This window comes from Electrophorus electricus, chromosome 3 (genome assembly GCF_041902795.1).
Source record: "Electrophorus electricus isolate QZ-2024a chromosome 3, ASM4190279v1, whole genome shotgun sequence".
In the NCBI taxonomy this organism is placed as follows: Eukaryota; Metazoa; Chordata; class Actinopteri; order Gymnotiformes; family Gymnotidae; genus Electrophorus; species Electrophorus electricus.
This window is the reverse complement of record NC_137499.1, coordinates 25,099,523-25,119,804: the sequence shown is the minus strand read 5'-3', so window position 1 is coordinate 25,119,804 and position 20,282 is coordinate 25,099,523. Positions and strand designations below refer to the sequence as shown.

Sequence of the window (20,282 nt, the reverse complement as noted above, 5' to 3'; positions counted from 1 at the left end):
TTAGCGAATGCATGGATTAATGTGCTACGGACATAATGTGCTACGGTCTTTTTTGCATTGCAACCTATATATACAGATATACTGCGCCAGCGTTAAATTGGTAAAATGCGGTTTTAATAACATGATCAGGATTCCATGTATGTTCATTAATAAAATAAGTTGCCAAAATACTCGTGGACACTTATCTTACGCTTAGCATTTAAAATAATTAATATTTAAAGCGTAACTGCAATAACATTATATTTAATCAAGGCATCTCCTTAACAATTCTACGAATTCTGACCTTAGAAATTGTAAACAAAACGTGAATAAAAAAGCTACGTTAGAAGGATTTGTTTTTGCCATCTGACTGGTTGTCTGAAGTGTGTCGTCAGTCTTTTGGTGAGAGCTGATTGGTTCTCGGTGCAGTTCGTCACTCGTGTTCACGCCCTCTGATAATGCAGCATGGAGGATAGAATGTAACAAAATGAAGGACTTCGTGGCAATCGAGGGTCTTTAAAGCGAAGTACATTAAACTATTTGTAATGATTCACGGGTGAGTATATACATTATATCTTTTATGTGAATTAAATGTATTAGTGCCACTTACCAGTTTGTATCACATGTATAATTATTTGGAAATCGTAAGATTTAGGGTGGTGATATTGCAGCAGAGTAAAATGCAATACGACTCACTTGGGTTAACGTACAAGGCCAACATCTAAAATATTACATTGTTTATATCAGCGTTTAACATACATATTATCATAAACTGCCTATACAACAAATGGAAGTGTACAGACGATAACGACCGTGGCTAACTGGAGAGCTTGTTGGACGTTTTAAGATTATATACTAGCTAGTGATTTGTCTAATCTACTGTTATGTAGTTGAGTAGCCATCTACCAATGTGCTATAGATTGGTATGCATGGTAGTCGGTGAGTTCGTTAGATTGCTGTCTTTTGATTGCATACACGTAACACATCCAGCTAGCTAAGATCGTTAGTTCAGTACATGTTAAAACCCCTACATGACTAAATTTAACTAGCTAACTCTTATCCGAGGTAGCTTACCCAGCTAGCTACATTATCTGTAGTAAACGTGGTCGGGTTCAAGTTAGCTGCATGGCAACGTAGTCACTTTTTACTAGTTGTTGTATTCAGAATCCTGTGATATCTATTTTGTGTGTCCGGTATGCAACCTATGACTTTATAATAAATTTATCCACGTTTCAGTTGTATTATTTAAGAGCAGATGAAATTATCTAGCGCTAGGTTAGCTGTCCGTACTAGCGAGGTAGCTACCAAGGCTACCCGCACTGACGTGTTTACACGAAGTAAATACAACTACCACTGCGGATTACTTTAAACACTGATCTTATTTACAGTTGTGTAGCTAGTGTATGCATCGTCGTTCCGATGATTAAGGGGGTATCTAATCGCCAACAAATGACATTTCTTCCAATGACAGGGTTAGATTACCGCTACCATTGCAGTGATGTGATGTAACCCGTGTTGCCTCGAGAACGTCGTGGTAATGACCAACCTTACAGAATGTTGAAAACTCGATTCCCTGTTAGTGGCTTCGTTTTGTTTGTTTTTTTCATCGCATGATTTATCTCTTATAGTGGCTCATTTATTGTCCTGAAGTAAGTTATCCTTGCCAGCTCACGGAAAGTTATCCGTTTTTGGCACGTGCCCTCAAAGTGCAGCCGTCACGTGTCGTCCGGGGCTTCAGTAAATTGTCTATGATGGATTAGACAGTGTTGCGTTAATGATTTTGAAATGTTTGCTTTGGTGGAGAAGTTTCGATATATCGATGACCAATGTAGTGCATGACGGATATGTTTTTATGCATATTAAGTCGCATTCGATGTAGTGATCGGTGTAACCTCGGAAACGTCACGGTTTCTCAACGTGTCCTCAAAAACAAAATATGAAAAGTTTGTACTCCCGTTTTATCGCAAGATTATCGGCAACATTACAAGCTTACTCGGTCATCTCACAGACCGACATGCAGAATCCATCCTATCGGAAGAACGGATACCGCGTCCGCGCTCGGCTGTGGGCCCGATGTCGCGATCGGTCGCTTCGGTAGCTGCACGTGAAGGTTAGGCTGCCCTTGTGGCGTTTGATGCATGTGCGGTCTCCTTGCAGCTCCGCGCGTCACCACCGCAGCTGACGAGCCAGCCTGCGGTCTGTGCTATAGCTCACTCCTCTGTCCCCAGAGGGACTTCTGACTCGAGCGCGCTCGCATGCTGAGGGACTTTAAAAAAAAATCATGGGAGATGCTTTGTAATGATGTAACGCTGGGGAAGGGCTTTGGCGGCAGCTGCAATCCCGCCATATGTCTGAATTTTGTGGAGCCCAGTTTGAACTTCTCTTCTTCGCTTTACAGATTTTATTACTACAAAACTGTTAAGGGGGAAGGAATGTATTTGCCTCGTCACAGATGATATCCATGTTCATGCACTTAGACTAAGGCAAAAGGGTTATTGGAAACAAAGCTTGCAAGAGACATTGATTAGTAGAAGCCAGTAATATTCTTACTTGCACAAGTTGATTCTGTAAAAGAATGTGTTCTCAGTTTACTTGTGGCAACACAGATGATGTCATTTTGATGGAGGAGATGGCAGAACACCCTTGTGGCTGGTGACAGTTCCTCCTGTTCCTCCTTGGCTCTGCTGATGCCTTTCAAACTTCCACTTCTTCATATAAATTTGAAATATTCTTATAAGTAATAATGGTCTGTATAAGGTCAAGTTTTAGATATTTCATTCTAAATCGGACTGCCAATGGTATTTGATTTGAGGTATGTTTGATTGTCCAAATTTTATTGCAATGTAGTTATGAGGCAGTGTCGTCCACCACTAAAAAAAAAAGTCATCGCTTTTCCCGAGAACGAATTAGCTGATTGCTCATTTCCCAGCACAGGAAATGACCTGTGTGATGAGTCTTCCAAACGGCAGTGAGAATCGTGGGCAAGCTGTGCTCGTTTCTGGGTTTTTCTTTCCATAAACAGCCTAAGTCTGTTGTGCTCATCTGTTTTCAGTTGAATGGGCAGTGATAACTGGGTCACAGGCACAGCAGTTGTCTTCAGGTCATTGTTCTCTGGTGTGGCAGGTTTTTATTCCTTCAGTTTGATGTTCATGACCGTGGATGAGCACTTGAGCCCTGTGCTTGTTGGCTACTTCCTTACCTAACTGGAGGAGACGGGTTCTACGCCGCTACCTGGTGTGTTTAGCCGACAGGCACTCTACTACTGCCATCCTTTGTAAAGCATGCTGTTCAGATGACTAAAAACGGAATGGATAAAATCACCTGTGTCCCAAGTCGCTGGTAGACCTTTGCAGAATTTCTCTTAAATAGCACTACTTCTCAGCTGAGATCAACTATTAAATGCACCAAGGGGTGTTGGTCTCTGTCAGGCTTGTAGAGTCCGGTGATTTAATCAGAATGGGGCTGGTGACTGATGGTGGCCTGTTTTGTTGCCCACAGTGATGCACGATGCCCATAGTGGACAAGCTGAAGGAGGCCCTGAAACCGGGCCGCAGGGACTCAGGTGAGGAGGGTGACCTGAACAAGCTGCTGGCTGCCTCCGCCAAGAAGGTGCTACTGCAGAAGATAGAGTTTGAGCCGGCCAGCAAGGGCTTCAACTACCAACTGGAGACGCTCAAGACCAAGTATGTGCTCCTGAACCCCAAGGGCGACGGTGTGGTGGTCCAGAGGCCCGCTGAACCCGCTCCGATAAAACGGCAGGGTATGTTGTGTGTGTCCCTGTCCGTCTGTCCGTCCGTGTGTGTGTGTGTCTGTCCCCGTCTGCCGTGTGTGTGTGTGTGTGTGTGTGTGTGTGTCTGTCCCCGTCTGCCGTGTGTGTGTGTCCCCCCTCCGCCACGTGTGTCCCCCTCCCCCCGTTCGCCATGTGTGTCCTGTCGGCCGTGTGCGTGTCCGTCCCCGTCTGCTGTGTACATGTGTCCTCTCCGCCGCGCGTGCGTGCGTGTGTGTGTGTCATCTGCCATGTGTGTGTGCGTGTCCCCCCGTCCACCGTCCCCGTCAGCCGTGTGCTTGTGTCCGTCCCCGTCAGCTGTGTGTGCGTCCGTCCCCATCCGCCGTGCGCGCGTGTGTGTGCGTCTCCCGTCCGCCGTGTGTGTGCGTCTCCCGTCCGCCGTGTGTGTGCGTCTCCCGTCCGCCGCGTGTGTGTGCGTCTCCCGTCCGCCGCGTGTGTGCGTCTCCCGTCCGCCGCGCGTGTGTGCGTCTCCCGTCCGCCGCGCGTGTGTGCGTCTCCCGTCCGCCGCGCGTGTGTGCGTCTCCCGTCCGCCGCGCGTGTGTGCGTCTCCCGTCCGCCGCGCGTGTGTGCGTCTCCCGTCCGCCGCGCGTGTGTGCGTCTCCCGTCCGCCGTGTGTGTGCGTGTGCGTGTGTCTGTCCCCGTCTGCCATGGGTGTGTCCTTCCCGGCCGCCGCGTGTGTGTCCCTGTCGGCCGTGTGCGTGTCCGTCCCTGTCGGCCGTGTGCATGTGTCCCCTCTGCCGCGCGCGTGTGCGTGCGTGCGTGCGTGCGTGTGTGTGTGCGTGTGCGTGTCCCACCGTCCCCGTCCGCCGTGTGTATACGCGTCTCCCGTCCGCCGTGTGTGTACGCGTCTCCCGTCCACCAGGGCCCTTTCAGGCTGTCATCTCCGGTCTTGTGCCTGCGTTTGCAGACAGCAGACACGCCGGTAAACAGATCGGCTCTTCTGTTCTCCAGGGTCAGAAGGCCTTGGCGGAGGCCAGGGCGACGGCATCCCCGCACCGCAGAAGCTGCTCTTCCCAGGGAACAAGCTCTCCATGAAGTGGGAGCGGGTGTACCGGGTTGGAGCAGGCCTCCACAACCTGGGAAACACCTGCTTCCTCAACTCTACCGTGCAGTGTCTCACTTACACACCACCACTGGCCAACTACCTGCTGTCCAAGGAGCACAGCCGTGCCTGTAAGTCCCACAGGATCTGGCTGATACTCGTGTATACTCTTCCAATGCCCACATGCCAGCCAAATACCCCATATAGTCAAGTAAAGTCAAGTTTATTCATTTAGTTCTTTATAGATGTATGGGTCCAGATGCTCAGCCAATACTCATACCGATGTTTACCAGTGTTCCTGGTAAACATTGCTTTAATGTTTAATTCAACCAGGAATGCTATTTTCTTCATATTCTTGGAAAACCAAACAGTTAGCCCACAAGAGTGCCTAATGTGATCCTTCTGGTCTTCTCCAGGTCACCAGTCAGGCTTCTGTATGATCTGCGTCATGCAGAACCATATCATCCAGGCCTTCGCCAACACAGGCAACGCCATCAAGCCTGTGTCCTTCATCCGCGACCTGAAAAGTAAGACCCCACTGCTCCTCTGCAGGTGCACACGAGGGGAAGTGGCTTTTGCTTGCAAGTAAATGCGACTCACTGTGGTTACTCAGCCCTCTGTGAAAGCGTGCGTGTGTGTGTGTGTGTGTGTGTGTGTTTATATTAATTTCTCGCTTTATTCTGTTAGTTCTCCCTCCTGTGTAACTTAATTTTTCTTCATCCTGCAGAAATTGCCCGGCACTTTCGCTTTGGAAGCCAGGAGGACGCTCACGAGTTTCTGCGCTACACCATCGACGCCATGCAGAAAGCATGTCTTAATGGATACCCAAAGTAAGACCAGCCACCATCCTTATATATGTCCCATCCATTAAAGGAGACCTTGCTCAGCGAAGTTCATACCAGTGCTGCTTAACACTGTTTAAAATGTTTTGTTACACATAAGCAGAACATGATTTTATTTCATGGTTCTCCACCCCCGTCTGTTAATAGGCTACCATTTATGCCACTGTTATGGTAATGTCCCAGAGGGTATTGCTATGTGTCCCATTATTAGAATGTAAGACACCTGCCGGCCAATTGGAAGCAAGTACTTTCTGAGGTCGTGGTATAAGAAGATCTCTGCTGTGCCTGTTATGATGCTGACCTTTCCTCCTTTGGTTACCAGGCTGGACAGGCAGACACAGGCCACCACACTGGTGCATCAAATCTTCGGCGGTTACTTGAGGTCCAGAGGTAAGTCTGTTTACCAGCCTCTCATGTCAGGGAGGTTACCAGTGCACTGTAGCGTGTCGGAGGGCGGGCAATAGCTGCATCCATATCGACCCAGGGTACAGTGGAGTGGAATCTGAGCTGCAGCCACAGACCATGATCAGATTGTGAGGATATTTAAGGCTGTCACTTACAGCCTGGTGGTGTCAGGAGTTGGTAATCAAATAGTAATAATCAGTGTCTAACATTCTAGATGGCCAGCATGATACAGTCAGCATGAAATGACTGATTGATTTAAAAAAAAAATTATAAATTGTTTTAAAGGCATTGTCTAAGTAACTTTTTTTGACCCCCCCCCCCCACTTGTTCTCTCCCATTCCTTCCTGCAGTGAAGTGTTCTATTTGTAAAAGTGTGTCAGACACATATGACCCCTACCTGGACATAGCAGTGGAAATCCGGGTGAGTGCTCTTTGGCTGGGCTCTGAAGTTGGCCCTTCCAAGTTCTCCGGTGGCTCAGTGCACCAATGCTGGTTGTGGGTTTTGTCTGTACTGGCCTCTGAGACTCTCTTGTGTCTTGTTCACACAGCAAGCAGTTAACATCGTTCGAGCTCTAGAACTCTTCGTCAAGCCTGACGTCCTGAGCGGCGAGAACGCCTACATGTGTGCCAAGTGAGCTTTGCCTTTCCCATGAAAATCTTTCCTAGGAAAGTAATTTTTCTGGTGTCTCAAGTGTACAGTGCTCAGTGTGAAACTTTGCTTGTCTAAGATTTAAAGGCTTAATTTAGCAACGTTTTCTAATGTAAGGTGTTTTTTGGGGGGGTTTTTTGTTTGTTTTTTAGGTGTATGAAGAAAGTGCCAGCGACAAAGCGGTTCACGGTCCATCGAGCATCGAATGTGCTCACACTGTCCCTTAAACGGTTCGCCAACTTCAGTGGGGGAAAGATCACCAAGGTTGGCATTCGTACCGCACCGAACACGCACACGTGGCTTTTGAAAAGCTATAACAGGCAATGAACCCTTAGCTTTCCCTTACAGGATGTTGGCTACCCAGAATTCCTGAACCTTCGTCCGTACATGTCTCAGAGCTCAGGAGACCCAGTGATGTATGGCCTCTATGCGGTCCTAGTGCATTCTGGGTACAGCTGCCATGCTGGTCACTACTACTGCTATGTCAAGGTGATTTATATTTGTTATATAATATTGTGTGTGTGTGTGTGTGTGTGTGTGTGTGTGTGTGTGTGTGTGTGTGTGTGTGTATATGTGTGTATATGTGTGTATATGTATATATATATATATATATATATATATATATATATATATATATATATATATATATATATATATATATATATATATAATATAGATAGATAGTGTGTGTTGTTGTTGTTTTTTATTTTGTTTTGTTTGGTTTTTTTACAATTTCCCCACCTCCTCCAGATAGTCTTCTTCCATCAAGCTCAGGTCCTCTACTAGAGGGTCCTGCGTGGTATCTTTGCTGTTCCCAGCACTGCGCTCTTCCGGACAGAGATCTCGGATGTTGTTTCTGGGATCTGCTGGAGCCTCTCTCCCAGTTTGGGGGTCACAGCCCCTAGTGGTCCAGTTACCATGGGAACCACTGTTGCTATCACCTTCCACATCTTTTCTAGTTCTTCTTTCAACCATTGGTATTTCTCAAACTTTTCATACTCCTTGTTGCTGATGTTGCTCTTATTTGGGGCTGCTACATCTATCTCTACGGCCCTCTTTTGCTATTCATCCATCACTACTATATCTGGTTGGTTTAACCATTACCATTTTGTTTGTCTATATCTGGAAGTCCCACAGGATCCCACCTTTGGGGATGCATCCCACTTAGACCTTGGAACTTCCAGCCCATACTTGGCACAGATGTTTCTGTATACTGTGCCAACCACTTGATTATGGAGTTCCACTCTGCCCGCTAGCATCTTGCAACCTGCTGTTATGTGCTGGATTGTCTCAGGGGCATCTTTGTACAGCCTGCATCTGGGCTTCTGCTTGGATATCAGCCTCTATTTACCTTTTATTCAGAGCTTGTTCCTGTGGTGCCATAATTAGTGCCTCCGAACTATCATTCAGTCCAGCCTTTTCCAGCCATCGGTAAGATTTCTCCATATCAGTCACTTCCACTATTTGCCAGTTGTACAATACCGCGCAAGGGTTTATCCTCCTGTTATGGTTCCTGCTCCTCCCCATTCCCATACTCAGGTTCCTGCTGTCTGAGGTATTCATTAAGCACTTCATCACTGGGGGCCATCATCCTGGTGTACTCTATTCATCCTGAATAGTGACTCTGATGCTCACTAGTCCTTGGCCCCTCACTCCTTCCGCTTAGTGTACAGTCTCGGAGTGCTGGATTTAGGATGAAACCCCCAGTGCATTTTAAGAAGTTTCCTTGTCTTGATGTCAGCGTTTTCTGTCTTCTCCTTAGGCCAGCTTATTATGCCAGCAGGTCTGTGATGACTGGTAGAGCATAGGTGTTGATGGCTGAGTCTTTCCGTTACCTGACTTCTCAGTATTTCCCTCGCTCTTTGTAAGAAGTGGGCTGTAGCTGCTTTCCTCGTAGTTTCTTTTTGATTCCCATTTGCCTGTGGAATTCCACGGTACTTGTTGCTGGCTGCAACATCTGCTGTTACCTTCTGTGGTACGATCCCTTCAGTCAGCTACCTTCCCTCTCCTCATGACAATCCGACCACACTTATCTAGTTCGAACGACATTCTGATGTTGCTGTATTTCGTGGTGAGATGGGATAAGTGAGTCGATGCCTCGTTTGCTGCTGGCATACAATTTGGTGTCATCCTTGTAGAGGAGGTGGCTGATGGTTGCTCCATTCCATAGCTGGTATCTGTAGCCAGTCTTGGTGGTGATTTTCACTGAAGGGGTTTGGGTTTGTACAGAACCACAACAAGGACAGTGCATCTCCTTGGTAAATCCTGTACTTGATGGTGACTCATGCTGTTAGTCTGAACTTGGTCTGAAGATGGTCTCTAGGGTTGTCTTCCACAGCCCCATTGAGTTCTTGATGAAGGCTCTTAGAGTCTATACAGCTATAGAACCTCAAGCATTCCACGGTCCTTGTGAGGGCCTTTGAATCATACGCTTTTTTGTAATCGTTATAGATATATAGACAGATATATATAATAAAAAATGTATATATTATAAATATCTCTGCAGATGATAAAGGGAGTAACTGCAGTGTCCTATAGTAAAAGCTGTAGATGCAATCAAAATTACAGTGAAGTACACAAAGTCCCCCATCAGCTGTGCAAGCAAGCACTTTGCTTTCCAGAAGTACTTTGCTTGCACATCAGATAAAGGACCTCTGTCCAAAACGTCCTGTTTCTCTGGAAACCTTGTGTACTTCAGTGCAATTTTATATCCTCCTCTGTGTACATACCCACCCCAAGTTGTAAAAGTTCTATAAAAATGTTACGTGCACGCGTGAATTTGAAACATTTGCAACCACATTTTATTTCATTAAATAGCCTAATTTGAGTAGATTAATTCCATTATTGTCATAACATTTATATCTATATTACATTATATCTATAGCCAAAACGTAATTGATATTTACAAGAATTTTAATCGTGGGGGGGGGGGGGGGGTCTTTTTTTTTTTTCCCCTCTTTCCTTTCTTCCTTGTTTATGCCATTTATCTATGCAGGCCAGCAATGGGCAGTGGTACCAGATGAACGACTCGATGGTTCATTCCAGTAACATCAAGGTGGTGCTGAATCAGCAGGCCTACGTTCTCTTTTACCTGAGGTACGATGAGGGCTCTCCCCTCATGTCGTCTCCCACGTGCTTCAGCGGAGAAGAACAACATGTCCTTGTGTTGCAGGATCCCTGAAAAAAAGAACACAGATGGTCCAAACGTCAAGCAGAACGTGATGCATTCGGCGAGAAGTCATGTGACCCCTGAGCAAGTGAAGAAAACTCTGCTGAACGGGCCATTGTCTTCTCCCCAAGTGATGAAGGTAGGCATGCTGCCCCCTGCTGGTGAGCTAATGGCTCTGCAGGCACAGCCTCGTGACTATCTGAGCCACAAGAGCTTTCCAGAATGTTCTCGCACTTCACTGTCCTACATGAAACTGTTCAGCAGATGCTTCGAACTCAAAATTTGCAACTCGGCTTGGTGTATCTTCAGAGTCCGCAGCGTTTGTGACTTTGAGTGTTGACTATGAGCGACGTGCATCTGTGTTTCTCTGCCCAGTCCTGTGGGCCCATGTGATGGTGCAGATTCTTTTGCTCTAACGCAGTTCATAGCACATCTGCACCAGGCAGGACTGAAGGGCACTTTGGTAAGTCACTCTGCAGAAGTGTGGTTGCAAAATGCAACGGCTGTAAATGTATTCAGTGTTCCTAATTGGCTCAGGTGTGTTGGAGCGCATTTTTGCCTCAACCCAGGTGCGTCCCAAGAACTCTGAGAAACAGTGATGTGCACTGCCATACCAAATCCATTTTGATGATGATGCAGAAGTAGATTGCAGATACTTTGTGTGTGTGTGTGTGTGTAAATAATATAAATATAACTGTACAACTTCATACACTTCGAATCAATGTAGGATTCTGTATAAATAAAACTTTAGATGTCTCTAGAATGATGTATGACACTGACTCCTGAAGGGGTGATTAAGAATAATGAGTTGTTTTTGAAAATTTGAGATCAAATCTTAAGACTGATGCTTTGAGAAGAAATTATAATGAAATTATAATGAAATTATAACAAAATGTAAATACCCTTTTAGAATCTGGATTACATTATTTAGATCTACATTGTATCTGTTTTTAATGAAATGGTATTAAATAAAATGTGACATGATTCTGATGGTAATGATCGTGACTTTGGTTTTGGTTTTTGTCCTTCAGAAGCTGGACACGGCACAGCTGAGGAAGATCCAGTCTGTGGATAGTGGTCTCGGCATGCCAGTGTCCCGAAATGGCTCGGGGATTCAGTCGCCCAAGATGGCCAACGGCACGCCCGTCCCGCCCAGGACGTCCGCCGGCCCCACGACCATCGATGAGCCCTTGAAGAAGCCGAAGAAGCCTGTGTCTCAGCCCCAGGCCCGTGCCAATGCGCCCGTCTCAAACGGGCTCACCAAGCCCGACCCCGACAGGAAGAGCATCGGCGAGGGCCGCAGACTTGCGCCGTCTACCTCACTTAAGTCCCTGTCTGACTCCTCGTCTGTGGACGTCTCCTCCGAGTCCAAGGTATGACCTTCTCCATGTGCACAAACAGCTTTGGTGGCTGTTGGCCTGTAGGGTTTTGAATGACCCTAAACTTGACACAAACGCCCACAAACACAAGAAAATTTTCAGCCTGTGGGAAACGCCAACCCTTTAAAATGCAGTGTGTTAGTGAGGAGAAAGGTCATTGCTTAACTTGGCCTGCTGTTTCTGAACATGTTTAGTTCAATTATTTATATTTCATCTGCTGACTTATTGCCCATCAAAATAAATAGACCTATTCAAAATGCAGACCAAATGCACACAGTCATGTAAACAAAGTCTGGGAAATTGTTCAACGTTCCACATTTCCCATACATAGAATCTACTTGAGTGGCCTCCCCAGGTAGATAAAATCTGAACTTGGGTAAGTCTTGCATGAGGATGCCTTTTCACTCTTTCTAAACTAATATTTGTCCAAGTTACACACGTTGCTGCAACTGAGTGGGGACTGGAAGCTTCTCTGCGTGTAGCCACCTAGCCAACGTGACGGGAGGTGTTATAGGACCGTGCGTAAACTGTAAAGTCTACTGTGAGGTGTATAGGGGACTTCTGTGAATTGTAGCTACAGAAAATCAATAGGGTTGCACTCTCCTGCTCTATACTGCATGAGCTGGACACATGCTGTGCCACCTACCACCACAAGAAAATTCTCAGCCTGTGGGAAACACTGACCTTTGTGTTTGCCGTCGTCTCATTGTAAACTGTGTGGATTACAACACAATGGTGAAAGTTTCCCACCTCTCACCCCAAGGAGTCGAATGGCAGTAGGAGCGCTCCTGTGGGAGATGTGTCCGTCCCCGGCCGGAATGCTGTGAACGGCACCTCCTCCCCGGCCAAAAGCGCAGATCGGGGTGCTGCGGAGGACACAAAGTCGACGAAACTGAAGCCCCCGGCCCTCACCAACATTACGCTTGAACCCACCAGCACCATGTCGCCCCCTCCTGCCAAGAGGCTGGCCCTGTCCGCCAAGAAGGTGAGTGCTGCGCAGTGCCTTTGCACAGCTGCATGTCCGGTAGAGCTGTGGGTTTGGCACAGGGCTGGGCAATGTGGTCTGAATATTTTCTATGGTTTCAATATCTCAAAAACACCTATAATGTACGACTGACGATAGAAAAACAAACTTCAAACAACATTTATGCATATTCAACAATCACATAGAGTTAGTAATAGCCAGGGCCATCAGTATGCAACTGAAGCAGGCCTAGGACCCAGAAACTTTGATCTCCGTATTGCGATAAGGGTGTGGGTCTCCTTGCCCAGCCCTGAACTGTGTTTGCCTGCTGCCTTCCTTTTCATTCTTTTCTGGCAGATCTTCATTACTGGCACTTCTGCTACTTGGAGTGCTACCGTGGGGTCTCTCTATCTGCTCTCTTGTCTGTACCGTTGACTCCAGTTGCCACTGCTGTCCTTTTTAGAATTTCGTTGTCTTCCTTTGCTTTGATTCTTTATTTCTAACCATTTCTAATTCTTCTCTGCCATACTCTCCTTCCCCCACCCCCTCCCTGTTTTTGTTGTGTTCTGGCCTTGATTTTCCTGTTGGGACCCCTTTATCCTCGTCACATTCCGTTGGCTATGGGTTTTTTTTTTTTTGGTTTTTTTTTTTTTGGTTTTTTTGTTTTTTTAATTTCTTTTTTTTCGACCACCAAGTTTTTATTTATGTCAATAACTGCAGGCCAGGCCCAGCCGGAGCCCGAGCAGCAGCAGCCCTGAGGCTCCGCCTTCCTCATCGCATCATCAGTCCCGTGACCCCACCCATCCAGCTCAGCTTCATCTGCCTCCCCCTGCCACACCTCCCCAGCACCACAGGTACTGCCGTACTACTCTGCTGCTGCTGTTGAGCTTACAGGGCAGGTTCCTGCAACTTAACCACATTAGTGAAATGCATCGACTGCTGCATTTCATCTTCACATTAACAGGATATGACTGGCTATTGGTTGAGTTTCTTAAAATAAGAATAGCACTACATGCTAACTTCAGATCTGGGCTACTGCACTTTTAAATGGCAACTGTGTAGAACAATGTTACAAACTAATTTCAGCTAGGCTACATTAACGTTAGCCAAGTTAGTCAGAAAACCGTTGGCAAAAACATGGTGAAAGGTGATCTGAATATGATTTATTTCTCAGAAATAAATGTGGCTAAAACATTCACAGACAACTTGTGTTTGTAAAGATGCAAATCACAATCCACAAAACTGCTGGTGCTCGCATAGGAAATGTAAGGCAGCAAAGGACACAACCACACTTTAATTGCGGTGTCTTGGCAGCCAGCCTTTTATCAACTGGTCTGGACAGGACTAACTTCCTGCGTCCGAACACTGCCTCAGAAGGCAACATTTGTTACGTTTCAAAACAATCTTAGTCTTCAGTCTACATTTGTTCATGGTCTTTGTGGGAGACAGAAGTTGTTGATTCCATGGCTACAACGCTTAAAGGAATTCTCACTTCAAAATGCTTGCACGATTTCGCTTAATGCACTTATGAAATAGTGTGCTCACTGGCTTTTATGTATCTCCAGTCGCATTAGTGGTTTTTGGTTAAGAATTACTTTCTAATATTAAATAAAGGTTCACTCTGCCGGTGCTGGTGGTTATTTCTCACCTCCTTCCAATGGCTGTTCATCTTCTCTCAGGGTTCCATTCCATCCACCCAAGCTGCAGCCTCCACCAACCAGTCATCTCTTTAAAAACGCAAGTCCTCTCAAAGAGCCCTCTAATGCCTCAAAGAATCCCATGCGCTCTCCGTCAGTTGACGGGATTCAACCCCACCCTTCCAGTGGCCCTAAACCAATTCCAAGTCAGCAGTCCTTAGGTTCTGGCACAGTATTGGCCGAGGAACCCGTCTGTCCCAGTGTGAAGAAGAAGAAGAAAAAGAAGAAGAAGCGGCGGTGGTCTGAGGGCGAGGCGGCCGGCGGCGGCGAGCCGATTACCACCAACCTGACAGCAGAGCTGGAGTACAGCTGCGAGAAGAGGAACAAGAGGAAGAAGAGGAAGAGGGCGAGGGAGGAGGAAGCCAAAGGCCTCGACCCTCGGGGAGAGGCCGTGTCATCACACCTTAAGGCACTCCCTCCCAATGAAGACTGGGGCCTCTCGGAGCTGTGGAGCGTTAGTCCGGATGCTAAAGGCAGTGCAGGGTGGGCCAAAAAGCAGCCCGAAGTATCTGCAGAGTCTCGGCCACCTCACCCCGGGGCTCAGCTTCAGCCACCGCCTGTCCCACCACAGCCAGAGGCTGGAGGAGGCCAGCAAGACTGCGCCCCAAAAAAGAGCAAGAAGAAGAAGCTCAGAGAACAGCTGGATGAGCCCAAGAGCAAACTTGGCATCTCCAGCAGGTTGGATACACACTCTTTTGCCTTTCTGTTCATATTCACAGCTTGGGTTTCTTTTCCCATCATTGGCACAGTAGAAAATAATTGTTTTTTTTTCCCCTCTCTGCCACCTGTCCAGTAGCGCCAAGCTGAATAACGTGACGCCGCCTGACAAGGAGCTGAAGAAGAAAGCTAAGAAAAGGAAAAGAGAGGATGCACAGAGTAAAGGACCCAGTGGCACTCCCGAGGACCCTAGTGGTGATGAGCAGCCCTGTCACACCAATGACGCTGAGACAGGGAAGGCCTGCAAAGCAAGTACAGGTACCAGTACAAGTGGCGTTTGTTTACAGCCCATATACCACCCACACGTGCCTACAACATTTCAGCTGTTTTAAACTGCTAGCAATGTTGCAGTTGTATGTAATGCTCTGGTCACTTTTGAAGTCATGACGTTTGTTTGCACTGTCTCGTGGCAACCTGCTGCAGCTGCAGTGGTAGTCTGGGACGGTCAGGTTCGGGATGGCTGCAAGAGGGGCAAGGCCTTGTGTGAGTCAGAGGAGGTGGCCAGGAGCGGTCCTCGTCCTGCCCCCGTGGCCTGGGATGGCAGGAAAAGCTCCAGTGTGGTGGAAGAGCTCCTCAAGAACGCCACAGATAAAGCATATGGAGCTGAAGGTGAGCTTGAGCTGCTGCAGGGCCTGTACGATATGTCATTTGTTAATTATTATCGCAATATAAAAGATCTTGACCAATCGCAGGCTTTCCAGAGGGATATTCTGATATTCTGGTGAATGACACTATTCTCACAATCGTCATGTTGTAAATAACTTTGCACAAACTAAAGCTAGATATATTGTTGCATCAAGAGTTCAGCAGTGTTTAACATCTCGCAAGGTATTCCAAATGGTGATAGATATCTTCGTTACGTTCCTACTCTAAATGCATGTTCTCTAATGCTAGTCTCCACTAGATTATCTGAGTAAGTCTTCGTCCCTTTTGATTTCTTTGTACATCAGATATTTCATTGCTTATCGCAGAAGCCCTATAAGGTCACAGGTGACCTTTCCCCTTCAGGGTCCTCCAGTCCTGGCTAGCATTGTTGAGAGCATGGTTTCCTTTCATTAGCTGCTTAGTGTTTCCTGGCCTCATTGTTTATACTGCCATCGCTGGTGTGCATTATTTGCTGAAGCTCCCATTTTTCACAATTTACTTTTTTCCAAAACACTAAACAACATAGAATGGATAAGAGACCACCCGAAGCTTGCTGTTCACACAAAGGTGGCCGTTACCTTAACCCCACTTTTAAAAATGTCGAGCACAACCCCTGAAAAAGGGGGCAAAATTTAACTTTTGTTTGAGTACAAAATTGAGACCCAGTGCTTTGTGGTACAGTTTAACAAAGTCCAATTATCAAGCATTTCTCACAGTAAATCAGTGTATTAGAGTGGTTCAGAAAACAACCATCGCAAAACATCCATCATCTCAAAGTTAAATTTGACCATCACAAATAAACTTATACTTCTCTATATACATAACTACTACTGTTGCATTTCAGTTGAAACATTTTGCATTATCAACTGTTTATCTTGATGTTTATTTATTGTTTTATTGACATTTATAGGCCTTATTTAATTGTTCTAATATATAGAATGTTACACACAATTCTCAGCTTTTGGTTAGCTTAACCTAGGAGTAGGAACTTAACCCAAATTAAAGCACTGGTATTCAACCGTATGAGGAGACATTGTCCAATAAGAATGCAGACGCCCTCACGAAATGATCAACACCCATATGATGATTTGTGTGACAGATGAGAGTGATTTTCAGGTGGCTTGGTGGTTAGCACGTTTGCTTCTCAGCGCTAGGGTCTCAGGTTTGTGTCTATCTGGATGGAGTTTCTGTGTTCTTCCTGTGTCTGTGTGGGTTTCCTTTAGGCTCTCCAGTTTCCTCCCACAGTCCAAATACATGTAGATTAATTCAATTGGCCATCTTAATGATAAATTGTCCTGTGTGTGAATGCTCAGTGATGGCTACCCTAATAAAGTTGTCCTAGTGTGTGTGTCTGCGTGTGTCTGCATGCCCAGTGGTGCATGATGATCTATCCAGGCTGTCCTCTCTCCCCTCCCTGCACCAGATTCAGTACCCCAGGGCACAATTGGTTGTTTCTCACCAGTGTGTGTCATGATGTAAAAGCTGTGTGAGATAATTATGAAGTGACCTTGGGTTCCTTGAAAGCTGTTAGAAAAATATAACTTCATTCATTCATTCATTCATTCATTCATTCATTCATGTGTTTCTTGCCACAGCTTGTGCTCTAGTTCGGCTCATCTCATGAAGTGCTGAGAAATAAACGTAATTAAGCCATTAATAAATCATAATTAAGTCCTGTGTGTTAAAGCAGCTATGACACTGGGCAATGCAAGCAGAACCACAAGGACTTGGAAACACCTTTCCCTCCAAGCCATCCTCTGGTTCAGAGTGCATGCAGTATTCATTTAACAAGCCTGTTTTGAAGTTTGATGGCTTGATGAGGGATTAGTAGTGTTTGTTCACTGATGCGTCTTCTGATCAGTGCTCACTTGGGAGGGAGAGCATTCTGCAGTCAGTAGAGATGCCATCGAGGACACAGCCAGCTCCAAGCACCACACAGTCATCGATGAGTGGGACGAAGAGTTCGACCGCGGCAAGGTGCGCGCCCAAACCCGATTTTCAATCCGCCACTGCCGCGAGCAATGTACACGTGCGGCTGACTGCTATGCGACCTGCCGGCTCATCGTACACCAACATTCTCTCCCTTGCCCAATGAATAGGTGAAGAAAATGAAGTTCAGGAGAGAGAGAAAGAGAAGCGTCAATGTCTTCCAGAAGATCCAGGACCACCGCAACATGTGGTCCGTCACCCCCGGAGGAAGGCGGAGCAGTCTCGGATATCGCTACTGATACTGACAGGTGAGGTTTTTGGTCATGGTGGGGTCAAAGGTTGGTTGCTTCCGTATCAACGGACATTCTAGGCATAATTAAGACGATGGCCTCTCAAGGAAGGTTATTTGTGGCTTAATCATCTTTTACAAGCTCTGTTGTGCTTTTGTATTCATCGTCCTGACTAATAAACCTGAACTTGTGTATCTTAGAAGGGTGGAGGCATTGAGAGAAATCTGAAGAACCAATGCTTTTGTTCTGTTGAAGTCACTATTATTGGGCCTTGTGGGAGTAAAGTGGCCTTCAGGCTATTCTCACACACACGCATGCATGAACACATTCACAAATGCACTCACACGCACAGGCAGACATCAGACATGCATGTGTATACATCAACAGGAGAGTGTGAGCCTGCCAAGCTATTGCTGTGCAAGCCAGAGAAATCTGACTCCATCACTGCACCATGATGCTGCAGAACAGACTGGTTGGAAAGCCCCTCCCCTTTGGCAGCTGCCAGACCTGCCACTCTTATCAGGACAGCACCTCGTAACTAGGCCATGTCAAAGAATAGAAAGCTGTATTTATAACTCGCCTTGTCTCTCTCTTGCAGTTTCGAGATGGTGATCTTGTGTGTGCGCTCCTGGGCTAGACCGCTCAACTTGTTGGACAAGGATCTGCATGGTTTCCCCAAGAATGTTCTGGAGTATCTAGTGCACCATCTGAAGCACTGTGAAGCAATAGGCTGGCTGGGGGCGAGGCTGGGTGTAGGGCAGGGGTTGGGGGGCAGGGCCAGGGGTGGCTTTGGGCATCTCTTGGTTTCAGGTTTTGAAATCTGAACCCACTCTGTGTTCGTTGTGGCACTGGGTTCTAATCAGCGTAATAAATGGCCTTAGCCACACTGGTCCGCGTTAATGGTTTAATGTCTGTGACGAGAGCTACTGCCCTACAGAACCTACACCGGTATGGATCAGGACAGACACATTGTAAAATGAACACTGACACACACTGCAAGGCAATGGGGCCACTCTGGGTTAGCGGCCCACTGATCCAGAAACCACTCTATCATACTGCCTCCCACGGAAGCTAAACCATATTCTCAGAATGAAATTGTATTTTAGTTTTATTTTTCCTTCTTAAAGACTTTTTAGGTGTGGTGGTGTTTTTTTTGTTTTGTTTGTTTGTTGTTTTTTTAAGTACAACACTGGACATTTAGGAGACCATGGCCCAGGTTATAAGAGAGGCTAGTTTAATTCAGCCCTCAAATAGCTGATCTGAGTAATGATCATGCCAGACATGTGAAGCCAGGATCCATGCTGTGTAGTTCCAGTGGTGGCGCTCTGAACACTGCGCTTGTGCTGGCTTTTTGTTTTATTTTTTTTATTTCTTTATTTTTTCAGACTTTGTGACAGTTCTGCACCAAATGGAATGTTCGGCATTGAAATGTAACAGCCAGCCTTGTTCAGAGCAGTGGCCTTAGCGTCACGTCAAGCCCCTGAGTGTTTTACTGTGAGTTTACAGCATTCGTTCAGCAAGCATATTATGACAATATGCTTGCAACCTTTATGCAACCTTTATGGGAGCAACCTTTATGGGATAGTCGCTTATGTTTTTGTTTATGTCCGTTCCCTCTAAGAGCAATGCATACCCAAAGGTTACACATTTAATGCACCTTTTATTGGGTCTCCCCTCAGATGGGGTAAACGGTTGGTCTGTCTGCACCGTGAGCGAGACGCGCATCAGGGACAGTACACCTTGCGAACAAGCGTCCGCCCGTTTCACTGAGAGGGGCTGCGCTCCGGCCCCCGGACTTCTGCAGGGAAGGTCGGAGTGCAAATCCCACATCACACGTTGATGCCAGTGTTCCTACTCTCTATGCAAGTGTCACAGGCCCCATCTGCTACTGGGGTTCCCCTCTGGAGGTCCACCTGCAGAAGCTGACTGTGGGAGAATGTCGCACCTCTGTCTTCTACGCAACCTCCTGAGCAGCCTGAGCTATGCCCCCCCTTCACCCTGTCATCTTCAGCAGTCATTCATGATGCAGAGATTAAAATGTCTCTGGAACTGTACTATAATGCTTTGGGACAAAATAATTTTACTACAGATATTTGACCACGGACAAATAGTTAGTGAGAGTAAGACTTGACGTTTCCCTGAAATAGAACATCGTACAGTCCCACTTGTGTTCTGTGTGACTTCCTAGTGTCCTAGTAGTCAAGAATGATTTCCCCTTGATGATACTTCCATTTTAGAAAAGTTGCCTTGAATTGATTTTGCAAAATAATAATATCTCTGAAGTTACTTTAGAATGTAAAAGAAATGCATTTTAAGAGTCACAAATGAAACCTTATATATTTAAGGGTAGTTGAAGAGGAAAAGCTTCTCAGCGGATAGATGTGTGAATGTTGCGCAAGAGAGCGCGTGCTCTTCTCAAGCCAGACTTTTATATTTTGTGATGGGTGGTACGTGACGTCAGAGGGCGCAAAAAAAAAACGCGAGTTGCGTAGTGTGTGTTTGTTCTGTTAGTGATGTCACTTCGCGGTCCAATCAGACGCCAAAGGATACGTCTGTTCACGTCATGGTTTGAGCGCCTAGTTCTTTAACTTTATGCCGTATTTTCAAGACTAAGATGAGACGTTCAGTATTGAGCATACATGGATATAAATATACTGGTGCAATAAAGTTGTGATTTTGTGAAAAAAAAAAAGGTCTCCTTCAGTCTGTTCATAGTATCTATAAACTGAACAAATATATGCTAGTTTTCAAAAAGTAACTGTTTGGCGGGGCTGTGGTGCGTCCAAGA

At 46.2% G+C, this 20,282-nt stretch overlaps 1 protein-coding gene across 6 annotated transcripts; it reads left to right on the top strand.

Annotated features, from left to right (window-relative positions):
- Nucleotides 1–402: 402 nt before the first annotated feature.
- usp36 (ubiquitin specific peptidase 36) lies at nucleotides 403–20,186 on the top strand. 6 transcript variants are annotated; one of them, XR_004775426.2, is made up of 22 exons: nucleotides 404–535; nucleotides 3,478–3,739; nucleotides 4,718–4,939; nucleotides 5,225–5,335; nucleotides 5,536–5,638; nucleotides 5,973–6,040; nucleotides 6,406–6,476; nucleotides 6,604–6,686; nucleotides 6,857–6,968; nucleotides 7,053–7,193; nucleotides 9,700–9,800; nucleotides 9,877–10,012; nucleotides 10,905–11,246; nucleotides 12,016–12,237; nucleotides 12,937–13,070; nucleotides 13,896–14,591; nucleotides 14,707–14,888; nucleotides 15,054–15,239; nucleotides 17,137–17,252; nucleotides 17,375–17,512; nucleotides 18,093–18,988; nucleotides 19,174–20,186. XR_004775426.2 is itself a non-coding variant. In XM_081710786.1 (22 exons), the coding sequence occupies exons 3-21, from the start codon at nucleotides 3,487–3,489 to the stop codon at nucleotides 17,501–17,503; spliced, it is 3,408 nt and encodes a 1,135-aa protein (XP_081566912.1). In that variant the 5' UTR covers nucleotides 416–535; nucleotides 3,103–3,213; nucleotides 3,478–3,486; the 3' UTR covers nucleotides 17,504–17,512; nucleotides 18,093–20,186. The 6 variants fall into 6 exon arrangements, 5 of the variants coding, with proteins under 5 accessions (XP_035376969.1, XP_035376895.1, XP_081566914.1 ...); XM_081710786.1 differs by adding an exon at nucleotides 3,103–3,213 and having other exon boundaries at nucleotides 416–535; nucleotides 18,093–20,186; XM_035521076.2 differs by having other exon boundaries at nucleotides 403–535; nucleotides 14,710–14,888; nucleotides 18,093–20,186.
- Nucleotides 20,187–20,282: the final 96 nt, after the last annotated feature.

What these genes read in the sequence shown, in the direction of transcription:
- usp36 (XM_035521002.2), top strand. Translation starts at nt 3,487, where the DNA reads ATGCCCATAGTGGACAAGCTGAAGGAGGCCCTGAAACCGGGCCGCAGG. An exon ending in AACGCCTACATGTGTGCCAA is followed by an intron (nt 6,687 to 6,856) that starts GTGAGCTTTGCC and finishes TTTGTTTTTTAG; the next exon opens with GTGTATGAAGAAAGTGCCAG. An exon ending in ACACCTCCCCAGCACCACAG is followed by an intron (nt 13,071 to 13,895) that starts GTACTGCCGTAC and finishes ATCTTCTCTCAG; the next exon opens with GGTTCCATTCCATCCACCCA.